Source organism: Convolutriloba macropyga, chromosome 15 (genome assembly GCF_964194025.1).
Source record: "Convolutriloba macropyga chromosome 15, txConMacr16.3, whole genome shotgun sequence".
NCBI lineage: Eukaryota > Metazoa > Xenacoelomorpha > Acoela > Convolutidae > Convolutriloba > Convolutriloba macropyga.
This window is the reverse complement of record NC_134482.1, coordinates 46,341,169-46,358,795: the sequence shown is the minus strand read 5'-3', so window position 1 is coordinate 46,358,795 and position 17,627 is coordinate 46,341,169. Positions and strand designations below refer to the sequence as shown.

Sequence of the window (17,627 nt, the reverse complement as noted above, 5' to 3'; positions counted from 1 at the left end):
GTCTTGTCAAAACCAGGTACTGAAGTCTGCGTTAAAAACAATCATTAAACAAAGATGTTCAACTCATAAAAAAGTGCAACCCAGATACAAGTTTCTCGAAATATTATTTTAAAAAGTTAATAAAAATACAATTAATCGTAATCTGTGCGATCACCGTATCCATAAAGTGGCTCAGTTGACAAGTAATCTAGCTTATCGTACATCTTCCTTTTTTGGTACTGTTGGTACAACTTGTTAGCGATCAACACAGAGGAAGTAGCAACGATTAAAACTACAAATAAAGATATTAAAATAGTTCCGACTTGATCAGATGTAGGCGAATATTTCGCTTGATTAGTATGAAATGTCGGCGCCACTTCGCTACTTTTGTGATCAATTTCTTCCGATTCTTCGATCGATTCTGAGGTTTTGTTACTTTGGTCAGAATTATCAAAATTGACATCGTTGACGTCTTCATTTGAAATGGTTTCGTCAACTGAAGATTCGTTTCTTTTCAATTCGTTGTCATTCGTTTCTTCACCATCGGCTTTTTCGACATCGTCAGCTGACCCAGATTCATCGGGTACGTTTGAGTCACTTTCCCCGTTTTCGCTCGGAGCAGAAGTAGTGGAACTGGTCGTTTCTGATTTTGGAGAGTGAAAATCGTTTAGGAAGATTACATAAGTTGAATTGTACTAAAACATACAGCAATTAGTTATTGATCTGTGTAAATCCTTCATTATAATACAATCAGCGAATAGTATTCAAGTTCAGTATTGAAATACCTGTTTAGCAATTACGATTTATATTAAGCTTTTATCCCGTGAATAAAATTCTCAGTGAATTTTTATCATCAATTAAGATTTGCATGAACTACATATTGACAGCAAAAAAAAACTTCATTTATCAGGATGCAAATATGTAGATATCATTATAGATGCAGCTGATATGACAAATATTATACATTACCCTCGAGGTATCATGTTCTTTTTTCTAAGATTAAGTTCTTTTCTTTCCTCACTAAAAGGTCGTCAGGCATTTTTATCGTCTCATTTTTCTATAAACAGAATAGACTCAATGTGTGACATTGAACACGGTGCTATCGAAAGACACACTAATGAAAACAAGTTACAAAACTAAAGGGCCAAAAACAAAAGTGCTAGTAAAAAAATTGTGATTTCAAGTTTATCTTTATTTGCAAATAAAATTTCCAACACCAACGTTATTCAAGTAATAGAGACCTTTATAGCACTTTGCCTTAAAATAATTTAGTTCGGATGACCTCTATTCAATTTTGAACATAGCCCGCAAACTCTCGGAAAAATACCGCCGTTGATTCGCTTGACTCACATCGGGATTGAAATAGAAGAAATAAAAATTGTAAGAATTTAATTGGGCGCCAAAAAGGGTTCTAACTGGGTGTGCAGTTTCAGTTAGATTCTAAAACGAATGTAATTCAGCTTCCTAATTGACATCTATTAAGCTTGATACAAATACCGGCTTATGAATTTCGATAACCTGCACAATGAACTAGTGACCGAGATTTATCGGTGCGTGATTTAATGAGTGAAAGAAATTAAAACCAACTCAGTTAAAACATTGAGTGAGGTCATTCACGCGACAAACGAAAAAATGATGCCTTCTGTAAAACGAAAAGCATGACCGAAAGGTAAAGTGAATTAAAAAAACAAACCAAGACAAATCCTGAAATAACTCAAAGAATTTTCATTGACTAAACAAAAAAAAACTAGACCAAGATCGAATCATGTGAAATCCCATTTAGAAAATCCAATAAAAAATGGGCAAATCAAGGTCAAATTGCCGCATGTGAATAAAAAACCATTAGCGAAAAAGCAGCTTTTTGTTGAAACAACCGTTTTCTCACTTTGCTTTAAAAAAGAATAAAAAGCTTTCCGCCACACAGCCACTCAATTTTTGCTCAACTTCTCATTTCGGCGTGACTAAATCATCACTTCAATTTGACTTCAAAAATCATGAAAATGTGGGAACATATCTTTAAAAAGACAGCTCTCCGATACAAATCAAATTTTTGAATTGTAAAAATCATAGCAGGACAAGTCCTGAAGCAATACGACGAATTTTTATTGATAAAATCAAAAACTAAACCCTGAATTGACCGGGAAAGAAAATACTTTGAAAACCATTTGCTCACAAATTCCGATGAAAAAACAGTAGAAAGAAGTCAAATTGCCGCCTGTCCAGGAACCGAAAAGTCCACTTTCTCAGTCCACTTTCGAATTGGAGCGAAAAAATTCAAGTCGCAAAAACACTCGATTATTTGCTCAATTTCATCTTTACGCGTGATCAAAATCGCCACTCAATTTTGACGTCATTTTGGTCAGATCTTAAAACAGGACAGCGCTCCAATACCATTCATTCGAAGTCTTTAAACTGTGAAAAAGGAAAGCGCCTGAATAATAACCGTTGAAAAGCTAACGGCGGCAATTAATTAGGGTTTAATTCTCAATTTAGATTTACTATGTTAAGTGTAGAAGACATTTTCTTGACTGAAAGCAGTCATGTATGACTAACTTACCTATCGATTAATCTAAAAACTTATACCAAAAAGAGTTACGAATGACGTTCCGTAAACAAATTCAACTTAAAAGGGAAGGAAATCAGTAATAAATTTGTTCTCGGAATCTTTTGCTCTCGGCCTAGCTATACTTTGTTTTTTTTCTTTGCTACTCATTTTCTTTGGGGAAAACTCACAAGCTTCGAAAACCTAAAAGCACAAGTTTAAAAAATGAGACCATATGAGTCAGAAAATATAATATGGTTGCAAAAATCCTATTCGAGAAACAAATTTTGAGCCTGAATTTAAAAAAGTCAAAAAACCTCAACGGTTTCTTGTTTCAACCGAATTTGGAGGGAGGATGGACAAAAGGCTCAACTATTTTTTTTGTCAGTCAATTTTGGCCCACCGACGCAAAGGGCTATTTTTGGCTAACCGACATATTGGACAAGGCAGTGAATCCTATCACCAGAACGCTCGTCAAGCGTAAAATAATAACAATTTCAGCTGAATTGGTCTTTCCTTGGCAAAAATGCTCTTGGAAAATAACCGAAACAAATAATATGACCAGTGATGTGCCTTTAGGTTCTGTTTATTCGTTTAGATGATGAGTTGTAGATGATTGGCTTGTGTTGAACTTCAGAATTTTAAAACATACCCGGCAGATTGCCGGAAAATAGCCGCCGTTGATTCAAATAAGCATGATTGGGATTGAAAGAAAAGAGATTGAAAAAAAAAATTTTTGTACAAAAACATTTTTTAAGTCCGATTTATTTTGATGGCATTTCGTAGTTGAACATACTTCTGTTTCTTAGAGAGGCCACAGGGGCTACTATCAATACCAAAAAGCATCAGAGATGGTCACTAAGACTTATAGGAACGACGTTCAAAAAGCGGGCATCTAAATTTGGGCTTTATGGGTTTATCCCGTTTTTATTTCTGACTTCAATTTTTTATACCGACTCTGTTCATTTTGGATTGCTTTGCTGAGCAACTGATGTTCAAAATCAATTTTCAGCAGAATGAGAGAAGAAAGAAACTAGCCTAGAGAAGTCAAAATAATTTCACGCAAAATGTTGAAAAAGCGGCAAAATGAGGTAAAGCGAAACATTTTTTCTTCGATGAAGAAAACTAGACCTAGACCAGACTATGAATGGATTGGAAAAACCATTTTGAAAAAATTCCAATCTAAAAAATAGAAAAAAAGTAAAAATCAAAAATGAAATTGCCGCATGTGAACAAAAAACCACTAGCGAGAAAACGAATTTTTGTTCAAACACCGTTTTCTCAATCTACTTCAAAATTAGAGCGAAAAAATTTCACGCCGCAAAACCACTCGCTTTTCGCTCCATTTCCTGTTTCGGCGTGACCAAAATCACTACTCCAATTTGACTTCAAAAATCATGAAAATGTGTGAACAGATCTTAAAGACAGCGCCCCAATACAAATTATTTGAATTGTAAAAAAATAGGAGCGCTATAATAGCCGGCCGAGAAGCTGAGGGCGGCTATTATTTAATCTATTTTTTCAGCTACATTCGACCAGCTTTCCACAATTACTTCTCCAATTTCAATTTTGCTCATATTTCGAAAAAAAATGCTTGAATAATGAATGACAGTGCAGAATTTCTATAAAAATTTTGCCATCGACAGATAATTTAGTTTTTAAGGAATATTTCACAATTTTCTGCATCATGACATTCTAAAATTTCTGCTTTGCTAAACTTCGACAAGAAACACTAAAATAATAGCTCAGACAACAAAAGAACTCTGTTAAAATTTGTTAATGTTTGCAAAAAAAAATGTCCATTCATTAACAGTTCAAAATTTTTAATCTCGTATTATCGATTTTATCGCCCGCGTTTCCAAATACGCGCTTAAGTATTTTCTGCGTTTGCCAATTGACTTTTACACACTTGCCTGCCAGTGGAAATTCTAGCCATTTTTTTTTTAATTTGACGAATGATTCAGTGCGTCAGCTTTTGACCAGGTAACAGAAAAATTGGAGTAAAATCAATACGCTAAATTGCATGTACAAAAAAAGCACAAATAGTAACTTAATTTTCTAATTTTTGCAAAAAATTAACGGCTCTTTAAAGAAGCTGATGTTTGTTTCATTGCTTTTTGTTCTTTTCCGTTCGTTCCGTACGTATTCCTATATGTATTTGAGTTTTCGCCAAACAATGTTATAGAAGGTCAATTGGCATCTTAAGAGAAGAAACGACGAAAACTTGCAACTCATTTTAACGTTTCTTCTGTTTTAGGCCTTTTGCGCTTCAGATTTTGCAATTTATCTCCACTGCTTGGATTTTGGCAATGAATAAATGTTTCCAAGAATTGAACTACTAAAAACTCAACAAACTAAAAACCAATAATCTCGTCTTCTACATATATCAACATCAATTTTTAATAGTTAATATTTTTGGTTTTTTTGCATAAACGCATTTTGCAAAATAAACTTTTGCAATTAAGTGCTCTTATCGATATATTGAGTGCAAACCATTTTTTTAAATTAGTTTGAAAGTTTAAGATTTAAATCGATAAAACATAACCGACTAAACGTCGGAAGAATTGTTCTCGAACGACTAGTGGGAGCTCTAATCAATTCCAACCTGCTTCAGTCGGGGGGAGGGGAGCCTAAATGGGACTAAGAAGCTCAACAGTGGGCTTCAAATAACCACATTAGAGGTTAACATATTCCACTATTAAGATTTAAAGTAAAAAAAGGCACCAATTTCGGCTCACTTTTCATTTGACTTTTAGTATTCAATTGCCGCCAATTGAGTTCAGCTGCTTGAAATTGTGATTGAGAGAGAATTTTAGATCACGCGAAACGCAAAAAGTCAAGGGCGTAAAAGTCACTCGAAAAGTCAAAATTGTCGAGCAAAAATTTTGCATAAAAAAAGACACACACGTTTACAATAATTGCTATGGATTTCGTTCAAGATCAATTAAAAATGAACACATTTCCAGAATTTTAGCCTCCAGGAATTACTTTGAAAATTTTCTGCTTTTGTTTCTGGTAGTCACTTTACGTTAAAATAATTGTTAAGAATCTCTGACAATTACGGATTTCTAAATGTCTTAGATTGTGCATCACCAAACCAAACAAATCTGAATTTCCAAAAATACAAAAAATTTTAGACAACTGTGTAGATTAAAAATGTCGTTCTAATTTTTTGTCAACAATGAATTCTGATTAATGCCAAACATGCTTTCAATGTTAGGGTTCCTGAATTTTAGCAGATAAAAAAGGTCAATTTTGCTTGCTTCAGTTACCAATGAACCGAATTCCAAAATTTCCAAAACCCGTTGTTTATTCTACTCTACAAAAAATTCAAAATCAGCAGAATAATGCTTCAAAGTCAATTAACAAAAAATTATATCGTTAGTTCTAGTTATTGGCCCGTTCTGCGAATTTCAGAGGTTTCTTCGAGAAGCCGTTCTGATCTTTTGCCACTAGATTTTGAAAAAAAAATTAGAAAAAAAAATCAGTGACTGATAATGTTAGTTATTCTAAATTGCAAATTTTCTGGAAAAAATTCATGGTGACATTTTCCGTACCTTACATAAGGTAACTTCTCTGAGTTGGTTTTAAGCTTACAAAGGAAACTCCTCAGAGCTGATAGAACAAATTTTCAAATACAGCACAGACAGCTGTATCCTGCAACAAAACAACGACAGCTTTAACTTAACAATTTATATTTTCAAAGCATAATAACCGGTTAATCTTATTCATTATTTCAATTCAGTTCAGCTGCTAACGCACAACGACACGCGAAACGTCAAAGAGCGTAAAATTCACTTCGAAAAGTCAAAACGGTCTAGCAAAAATTTTGCATAAAAAGACACACGTTTAAAATGTTTGCTTGAAACTTCGTTAGAGAGCAATCAATACGGTAAGTTAGCTGGTATCATGCTTTGAAGTTAACAAATTTTAAGAGATTTTAACAAATTTTAAGAGATAACTGTGGCTGTTCTGCTGAGGAATATAGCCTATTGCGCTCTATGGGGTAAAATTGAGCAAGGTTTGCGGTTGAGAGGAGTCAGAAAATAATGAAGAAACGCATACTACCGAGCCTTTTTGTTCAGTGAACCTAGCCCCAAATGCTAAAAGTAAAATATCAACTGAAATGCTTCAAATTTTCATAATTGACCAGCTGTTTTAGTTATTATGAGCAATTACACTAAATTAACGCACTTTCAATTTGACTATTTGATTTAAATTGCCATTGGACGACAGAGCAAAGTGAGTTTTAGTTGCTAAACGATTTAAATCTCAGCATATTTAGATTCTAATTCATATCATGCAAAAAATCGATAAGTAATGCGTCAAAAACTAACTAAATAAGTCAGACGAACTACTTTTAGAATAAATTAACTAAGCATCAATGTCTTTTTTTTGTTGATATTTCGAATTATAGATGGACTGAAATGCCTCCGATGGGCCTTAGATTGATACCATGAATAACAGTGCAATAAAATGAGTTGTCCAATAAGGTTGATTTAGAGAAATTGATGAATTTGTCAGCCGGTTTTACTTCGGATCTGTTATCGGATAGTTTTATTGAAAAAATAAATTGATGGACTGCCTTGCCATATCAACTGATAGAAAGTCAAAAAAGCTATTATCGTCAACCCTATATGTACCTAAAAGTTGTTTAAACTTCAAAATATTTTCAAACTGCCTATTTTCGAACTATTTCGAAACTGAACTTTAGAAAAACGTTAACCTTTCAAAAAAAACGTCATATGAGGCTATTCGAACCATATGTAACTAAATCCCTATGTCTAGAATCTGATCATTAAACAATCTGAAGAAAACGTCACAAGAAAATCTTCAACATAGACAGAACAAATTTGTCAGCCAAAACTACAAAAATGTACTGAGTTTTGTCTGCTTAACTACCAAATACAAAAGAAAAGGTTCTTTTCCATTATAGCCCCCATCATCGTATATGAACAGTAATCGGGGTAGTATAAGCTTATTGCGTACTAAGTTGCTGGTGGTTGTGGTGGGTGGGTGGTTTTTTTATGGGCGGGGGGGGGGGGTTGGGGTTATAAACGACCCAATTAAATTCACGAAATATACATGGAATAAAATTGCAACTCACCGATTTTCCTTTGATTATGAATTCCCCGTCTTTTCCACAGTATGGATCAATGCAGAAGAGGAGAAAACAGGATTCTTCCCTCTTCCCTTCCGGGTCAGGAAAGTAAACGGCAGTGTTGCAGGACTGAACAAAATAACAGAGACATCAATTTTGGAACTGTTTCCCTCCCCCCCCCCCCCCATCCCCATGAACTAATCGATTTTTTGCGTGAATAACATAACTTGCACTGGGTAAGACTATAAATTACAATCAATATAGACCATGATAAATCCATAAGATATCAATTATGGAAGGTCCTTAATCAGCAAGGACTGGGGGGCTGCGGGCAGTTTTTTTACTTTTAATCACATAGGCACAAACAATTTAAAATACAACTTAAAACTTTTCTGAACTTGAAGCCTATAATAGAAGAGATTGAAACAAAAATACCCAATCTTACCCAGCACTGTTGGTACCTTGACGATGGTATCATTGCTGGAACAGAAACCGAATTAAACGAGGCTTTAGATTTATTAACTATGGGGCAGCAGAGAACTGAGAGACAAATATGAGGTCTGGTCAAAAGGAGCTCTGAACATGATACGGGAATTAAAAGAAACAGTAAAGAGGGACTTTGTGGGTGCTGCGGTTGGCTCCCGAGATTCCTTGCTTCCCCGTTACAGAAGCGTGTTCAAAAGATCGAGAAACTTCTGGAGAACCTGGAGTACATAAACAAACCACAGTGTCCTCTTGTCATTCTACATAGTTGAAAAATTGTATATTCAGTGCGCTGCAATACACTATCGGAGGAACCCGTAAACATTTTTGAGGAATTTGACTTTCTTCAAAGGACAATTTTTGAAAATATACTGCGTACAGTCATGTGTCATGACATCAATATTGTTTGCCTATCAATAAGACAGGAATTGTAGTCCGACGAGCGTCTGACCAGATAAAAGCAGCCTATATTGGTTCGGCATCGCAGTCTGCTACATTGGTAGAACTTATAACTGGCCAAAATCCGACAGCAGACCACGCCTATACCAGAATGATTGATGAACTAAATAGTTTGTCAACATCGCAGCTCACTCAAAGCAAAATACAGGAAGTCATTGATGAAGTCGATCTCAATAAAGTAATTAATAACCAAAAATCCGATAGGGAAAATGCTCGCTTACTGCAACGCTCTCTGCCTCAATCAGGAGCGTGGTAATCGGCAGCTCCCATACCGGCTCTCAGCCTCAATCTCCTGTCCAACTAGTTTTGTGCAGCTGTGAAGTACAGAGGAAAGGAAGTGTCCCTTTTGTAAAAATGGATCATTAGATGCACTCGGTGATCATGTAGTTACACGCCATGACCGGGGCGATACGATTTCGCGGCACGACCAGCTAAGGGACAAAATTTTGTCTGCTTGCAGCACTGCCAACCTGTCGCCAGTTTGCCAGCAGAAAAACTTGATACTAGAAACAAATTCTCGGCCTGGAGAAGTGTATTTACCTTGTTGTTCTGCTGGACAGTCAGAGGCTCTGGATGTAACCATTAACTCCCCACAACAACCCAGTATTATTCAGATGCGTTGAGTACAATTGGTTTTGCCCTGAGAGCTGCTGAAGAAAGGAAGTTTGCGCAATATTCCCAACAATGTGCCAACATAGGTGTTCAATTTATTCCCATAGCTTTTGAATCATTTGGTGGATTCTCTGAGTTGGTGAGAAAGACATTGGAGCAAATAGCTCTACTCACTGAAAACAGAAGTATATACCCAGCTGGTTTGTCAGTTGCATTCAACAGGCTTGCTCAGTTGGTTTTAGTCACACTAATGCGAGGAAACGCTATAATGCTGATAGCAAGAGGTGCAGACCTAGGAGCCAGTTGCAAGAGCTGGGCACGAGATGCCAAAGGCGACAGAAGCAACTTTGATCGTTTACCGCCCAACGAGAGGGGGTAGCACCCAAAAACTAATAACAGCTAGCTCAAATAGTGGGGAGCTATATAGAAGCAGAATAGATCGAGTGATAATATCGCAGAATGATTGCTTCAATTTTGAGGCTGAACTAATATGTCACCCAGTGGGAGTTGACTTAATTTATTAATTGATTCTTCTCGACTCACCCAATGAGAAGAGAGTTGGACAAATTTCCTGATTTAAAAAAAAGAAGGCAGCAATTGATGAAATTAAAGAACAGGAGAGGGACGGTAAACTCAATGATTAGACTGTTGATTTTAATTAGAAGCATGTCAGCAATAAACTAAAAAATTAAAAAATTTTTAAAATTAATGAAAACTTAAAATTATTAGTTCATATCGCTTTCCGAAAAACTTCCTTTTTCTCGGGTTGCGTTCACACTTTAGCTCCAATTGAAAAAACAAAAATTAAAATACTAAAAAAATTCGCCTCCACCATTTGGCAAATTCAGCTTCATTTTTTTTCAGGAAATTCAAAGGGATAGAAATGGAAAACACTAAAGACGGCTAATAAAATACATAATCCTACTAAATGTTGTTTTAGCAGAATGCTTAAAAATTATAAAAAAGCAGCCGTTAATTAAGAGAAATCTCGAGAAGACACATAAAAAACTGGAAGGAGAAAAAAATACATTGATTGGAAGAAGTCCATACGGCATCTAATTTGATCAAACATTCGTGGTTCTCCTGAAGTAAGTTCAAATTTCCAAAAAACTTCAAAAAGTCCGACAATTATCAGCAAGTTTTCTCAGTATTACAAAAAAACACTTGAGCATAAGATACAACCTTGAAAAATTTGCAAATGCCAACAAATCACATTTAACTAATTTTGCTATTCCAAATGCAAAACTAGCGAATACAACCAAAGCGAGATATAAAAATGATTTTTCTAAAATTTCGTAAATTTTCTTTAGACGGGAGTAGTTGGATATAGAAAGAAGTCAATTGATGAAAAGAACTACTGCCCTAAAATAAAACCACGATATCTCTACGCATTGTTTGTTCAAGTTTGTGACACTTTGCTGTGACACGGAAGCCTCATTTGTTATTATGCTCAGTGATTTTACCGTTTACCGATACACAATACACGAAACATAACCAATTAACGTCGCGCAAATTGCTTTCAAAGGACCGGCAAGAGGTTGGCTTTGGTAGTAGCCACCACGGTTTTAGAGATGCAAGCATTGGGTGGGATCAAGCGATCCCGGGCATTCAAATGATGGGGGAATTAGCGATGGGGTATCGCTGGGGTTGGGTTGGTAGGGCTGGACGAAAGGGCGGTCTAAATCACCAAGTAGAGGTTCAGCAGGGTGGACGGGTGAGTGCTGGGGACGGGTGACTGAGGGTATTCAAACTTTTAAGAGTATGAACCGCCCTTCACATCATAAACACAGCCGACTAACGTTGGAATAATTACTCTCGAACGAACAAAGGGAGCTCTAATCAATTGCAGCCTGCTTCAGTTGAAGGGTGGAGCCTGAATGCGACCAATGAATTCACTAGGGGGATTCAAATAACCTCATTAGAGGTAAACATATACCACTATTAAGATTAAAATTGGAAAATGGCACCAGTTTCAGCGCACTTATTTTTTGACGTTTAGTATTAAATTGCCACCAATTGAGCTACACTGCTTGAAAATGTGAACGAGAGAGAACTTCTGACCACGCAAAACGCGTAAAAGTTACTCGAAAAGTCAAAACCGGTCAGCGAAAATTTTGCATAAAAAAGACACGTTTACAAAAATTTCTTCTCTTCGAGAGCAATTAAAAACGTCGTTTCAAAACAGTTTCGATGGATCGCGTAATTAGAGACTGGTAAGTAATAAGGATCTAAGAGAGCTGCTGAGACATTTAATGCTCGCAGGGCTTTAATTGTTTCATCCGGTTTTTGAGGACGAAACATCAAAAGAACCAACAATCAGTAAAGCGAAAAATCGAATGAAAAAGACCAAACGACTAATAGAATTACCATAAACTTCGTTGGAGAGAAATTAAACAGCGCTCCAAAATTGTAAAAATAGGAAGTGTATATTTGTTCCCACCCATTTCTACAGTCAGTCATAATTTGGGTATTAATCACATTATATGTTCCAAATCATGAACTAATTTATGCTTTTGTTTCAAATGTTTTCTACAAAAAGTTCATTTTGTAAAAAGATGAGTCAAAAATGCGGATGAGAGGGGTCGGAACATTATGGGCGAACGCACATAATCGAGCCTGAACGCACATTACATATCTTTAGTATCTCATGACAAGACATAAAAAACATTAAACAAATACAATAAACAATAAAATATCTCACCTGAGGCGAATTGGGCAAGTCAGGCGTGAACGATTTGCAGCACAACTCCGCACAATTAATCTCGCTCGCTGATTTCTTTGCGCCCAAGAAATTTGCTTTGCCTTCGTCTTCGATCGAAGTGATGTCGATTATTTCATTTGGCTTGTAATCTGCTTCGCAATTTGCACCGCTTGAGTCCAAAAAAGCGTTTCGTGTTGCAACCAAATCGGTTAAGCACGATAAAAATAAGAAGCAAAAAATATAATTTGACATTGTCGTTGTTTTCGTTGGTTCAAAGAATTAAACTTGGCTTGTATTGTGCAATTGCCAACTTCTAAGTTTTAGATTTATTATAAACCTGAATATTTGTAAACAGAGTATTGGTTAAATCGACCAAAATTGAACTATTGTGTTAAAATCAAATTTTTATTGTTCAGGATGTGAGTCACAATTGATTAAATAAATTTTCAAAGCTTTTGAGAAGAATAATCTATCTATCTGCAGTTAACGTTTTTAATTATATTTCTCCATCTCTAGGAAAACTTCAGTGTAAAATGTGGGCCAGACAACTAGACAAAAAACAACAAGAACGTGATTAGTCTAAAGTAAATAGATAAATTTCGGATTTTATAGCTGAGTCACAGATATCGGAATGTTGACCTATGAAAGCTGAAACGAATTTCGACATTAGCAAAAAATGTGACTAAAATCTCCAAGGGAAGCACTGCACATATCTTTAAGATCTCAAGCCAAGACAAAAAAAAAACAGTAAACAAACACAATATTATTGTTTTTATGCTATACATAAACATACAGCTACATCTCCAACATAAAGACGGTTAGTATTTGCAATATTATATCTCCATAATGGTCCATAATTTCGAATGGTCACATATGGTTAAAAGCAACATGTTAACGATTTAGAAATAAATTAACAGCGGATAACTTTCAACGTAAGAATATTGTTTCCTATTCTTGGAGCAAACGCAAAAGAGTGATTTAGAAAAATAAATAAAAAGTTTTAAAAAGATATAGAGTCAAAAATGATGTTTTAGCATTTCCAGGTTCGGTATAATCTGAAACCACTCACGGTTTTTCTGTGAATCAAAATTCAATAACAATTTTCGATAAGCAGCAGGATAAACAGATTTCATAAAACAAAAAATTTGCAATGAAACACGAAAAACAGAGATAAGTACACATAAGCTACAGTTCAGAGAAAAACGAAAACATTTTACATAAATATTCAGAAGATTTAGAGCTGAAAATGTGAAATCAAAAGTGATCACGTGCATGCTCAAAGCTAAATGCCGGTCAGATATACAAATAATTAACATAAAACACGGAGGCTCGGTAATGTGCGTCCGCACATAATGTTCCGACCCCACTCAATTACGTTTTTGACTTAATTGTCCACCAAAAGAGGAGGAGAGAGAAAAAACTTTCAAAGATAAATTATTGTTCAAGAATAATCCATTTGAAAATTAGCGTTAGGCTCTAACCAATACAAAAAAAGATACTAAAACATTTGAATGCCTATGATAACTGCGATTAGGAGAGTAAGAGACAAGACAAATAACAACATCAAATAAAAACAACAATCATTATTTACGACCGAAACTCAATGTCTTTCCTTTTTTTTTCGAAAAAACTAAATGAAAAAGTAAAAATAGCATCAGAAGAAAAGTAACTAAATCAAATGGCTTGCATTTTACCAAAAAATATATGGGAACTGTCTTTATAGAGTATAATTAACAAGTAGACAGAAAAGAAAGATGTCAAATGCAGAAAATACGTATACACTTCTTCAAAACAAAGAAACTCAAAGTCATGAAAGCAATTAGCTATCCACTGAAATAATTCAATGGCTTCATTTATACCTTCAAGCAAAACCATATAGACCTGTCATTATCGAGAATGTCTAATGACGACTAAAAAAAGAACAAATACAGGCCAAAATCAAGAAGTCAATCAATTTTGCGAGGAAACGGTGTCGAAGCCTATAAGATCACAATCTAATTACTGAAAACAGTGAAAAAAAAAACAATTTCGCCTTACTTCAATGTCATTATTGTGACATGCAACTTGTCATTAATGTACCATTAATATGACAGCGACAGCAAAAGAAGCAAAAAATTGGAAAATGACAACAAATTAAATAAAAAATATGAACACTCGTAGTATCAAGGCCAAAAAACAATTATTTAATAAATAAAACAACAAATAATACAACATTATAGGTCACTTAAAACAGAATGCCCTATCTGTTTAATGCGAATAAGCTTAAACATAGCAACATTAAGATTGAAATTAGCAAATCTCAAAAAACCATTACTTTTTTAAAGTCAAATATTTAAAACCGTGAGACATAAAAACATAATTTTCTATCTGAGAAATTCTAAATAGTAATTTGCTACTGCTTAAGAAGACAATTGTACATGTTAATAGTGGGACTGAGTCAAAAGACTACACATTAACATGTTTTTCGCTGTATTTATTACTGCAAATCTGAGCTGTCGATAATTGCGGTTTTTCATTTGAAATCATTCTGATTTGTAACTAACATAAAAACAAACGAGTTAAGAGTATCTAAAAAACAAACACAGCTCCCCATTAAAATCTGGATATTCTCTGAAAAATAAATTTCCACAACTAGACCAAAACTGATCTTGCTGCTGCTGCTTCTGCATTAAAACAGAAAATGTACCAGATATCACCTATATAGTTATTTTGATTTAGAAGTCATTGTAAAAAAATAAATGAAAATTTTAAATACTGATCGAGTTATATTACAAAAAAGCATTGTATATCAACTGCAAGCATTAGATAATTACTTCAATAGCTCCCAATTAGACAAGCATTTAGAAACATGATTATGTAGACTCACTCATAAGAGTACAATAAGAACATAAAATGCTTGAAAATCGCAAATCATTAAAAATTCACGAAAACAAATTGTCGGAGCCATAAAAACCAAGAGTTTTATTCATAAAACATAATATTGTTCCATTAGACCATATTGGAATGTAATAGGACCTCTTACTAATTGCACCTTTGAATGGGAAAAGACTTTCTAGTGATTGTGATGAAAAATAACACAAAATACAATCCGAATCCTCAAACAACTTTTTTAAAACTCAACGATGAGACTTGCCTTGCTATCGCTCTTCGGTTGTTAAAAAAATCGCAGTTGTTCTAAAATATTTAGTAATATATTTTTGGCAAACAAAATCTTAATATATCAAAAATATATTATGCATTTTTTTTATAAACATCGGTTTCATTTACCGAACTTTGTCAGCATTTTTATGTCTGCACCACCAGTCACATTGGACAAAGTTTGCCAAATAGGCATATTTGATGCCATTTTATAAGAAAAAGGAAAATGCTGAAAATGAGGAAAATGCTTAAAATAACTCTCTTCGATCTTTAAACGTAAAACCAAGGAGACCACTGTTAACAATTTTATCATATTTCATTTGCATTCTTGCAAAAGCCGCCAGCGGGAGTGAATATCTAAAAATTTTCAGACCTCGAGTTTCCATTCCCTTTGGGTAAGATCAAAACAGACGTGTTACAGCATTTACAGGAGATGAGCGTGGTACCAGTGATAAATTCATTAATTATAGAACACAGTAGCAACTAAGTGATTGCACTCAACCTAAAACACCACAAATTTATCAGAGTTCTTAGTGCACGGCTGTTCATTCAAATTAACATACCCGTATCTAATCAATGAAGCAAATAAGCAAAAATTGATCAATATTAAAGCAAAATTGCAAAGATGTTAACAAAACAACGGATGTTGGGCTAACGTTCACAAATCTTTAAACCTTTGCATCTCCTTGGAAAAAGCTAATTTCAAAAAAATCTTTTTTATTTGAAATTTTACGCTTGACAAGCTTTCTAATGATACCACTCATAATCCTGTATGACGAATACATCCATCGGCCAAAATTGACAAAACACACCTCCCCCCGCACTAAAGTAGGTCGGAACAATTAAACAACTCTGTCGCGATCTTTCTCGCCCGGTTTCTTCCGAAAGACAGCGAAACGAAAGACATCAAAACTTAAAAAGGAAGCTTAGTCATGTGCGTCCGTAAATACCGTTCTAATTCTTCTTTAATTTTTAATCAAGTGCTAAAAGAAATACAAAAATTCAACGAAAATCATTTGTCAAGCCGCTAAATTCATACGAAATTAGCGGCTTGACAAATAACAATTTACAGAAAAATATTTAGCAAGAAAACAGTTTTAACTCCTTGCGTTTCCAATTTAAGTCTATGATTTAATGCAATGTCAATAAGTTTAGCGAAAATGCGATATAAATTTCAATACAACTGATTATTCTCATTAAAGTTATTAAACAAATTATTAAATTAATAACAAAAGTAAACATTTTTGGGTAGAAATTTTACTACTAGAGAATTATCATGAGATTTCTCATGTTCTATTTTCAACCAAAGCACAGGCTTTAAATCGGAAAAAAATCAAAATCAAGCAAAAGCTGAAGTAGCATTTTTGTCTCGAAAAAAAACTCCTACAGCTGCGTAAAACTATACACACACATTGACAAATTATCAAAAATGTCATTTTTATACATATCTTAGTGAACACTCGATGCCGATTAATAATAAGCAGGTTAAAATCAAAACGAGCCACCAAGACAAGGACCGATTACAAAAAAAAACAAATTTAAACAGAACAGAAAAACTAATATTTATTCGGCCAAAAGTTAAATCCGTCTGGTAAAAAAAACGAGCAATAAATCATTTAGTCAAAAAAAGTTCACATTTTACTTCAAACTTCATTTTACCCCAAAGCATAGTGTTGAAATGCGTAAGACATTCTGAAAAGACATTGAAACATTCTGAATTCTAAAGCATTGAAACATTCTGCATTGAAACATTCTAAAGCAGTTACTGTGTTCACTTTGTCTTAGAGCAATAAATGCTTACATTACAATCAATTACAGCATTAACAGTATTTAGATAAGCAAATCAGAGCAGATTTATACAGCAACACCATTTCAAATTTTAGCAATGAAATGATGATCTTTTGAATTTTTGTCGATCAAATAAACCCCTACGGTTAGTGGGTAAACATGTTTTGTGTTTGCCAAGCGTACGTGCTTTAATATCACACAAGGCTTTGCAATGGTATTTGATTTTTCCGAACGGCTCGGCTAAAACTGGGGTAAAACGAGGCCTGGTAACTAAAAGAAACAAAACTCAAATACCGGGCATCTAAAAGTTGGCTTTTTTGGTTTATTTTGTTCCCACTTTAGATTTCGTGTTTCGTTATTGAATCTGTTATTTACGAAGAGGTTCGTCATTACGTGAGGTTCGTAGGTTTGGGGTTTAGGTATATTTGGGGGTAGGTTGGTTGGGATGTTAGGTATATTTGTGGATAGGTAGGTGCTGGATAGATAATGTAGGTGCGGTGACAGGTAGGTGGGGAGGCAGGTAAGCGAGGCTTGGGACAGGTATAGGAATTAAATAAATAAGAGGTGCAGTAGTTGATAGGGAAGATGAACTGCTGCGATGTCAGAATTTCTCAAAATGACATTTTCACCTTGAGTAGTATCCAAAATTATCAAGTAATGAACATTCTGAACTCACCGAGTGCTTTAGCGTTTATTACCAAAGGTACGAAGACCAAATTAAGTGTCCGAAGATAAAATAATCCAATGCTAAATCCAAGAACAGATACACTTTACATAAAGAATATTTATGAAACCAGCACTGCTCTTCGCTTCGTAAAAAACTA

At 34.6% G+C, this 17,627-nt stretch overlaps 2 protein-coding genes across 2 annotated transcripts in view; both read right to left on the bottom strand.

Annotated features, from left to right (window-relative positions):
* LOC142354441 (DNA repair protein XRCC1-like) overlaps positions 1–17,627 on the bottom strand; it is a 75,883-nt gene that overhangs the window by 14,319 nt on the left and 43,937 nt on the right. The window lies entirely within an intron of this gene.
* Positions 45–12,847, bottom strand: LOC142354443 (uncharacterized). Its single transcript, XM_075406736.1, has 3 exons — positions 11,878–12,847; positions 7,629–7,751; positions 45–674 (listed from the first exon to the last, which is right to left on the bottom strand). The coding sequence occupies exons 1-3, from the start codon at positions 12,127–12,129 to the stop codon at positions 132–134; spliced, it is 918 nt and encodes a 305-aa protein (XP_075262851.1). The 5' UTR covers positions 12,130–12,847; the 3' UTR covers positions 45–131.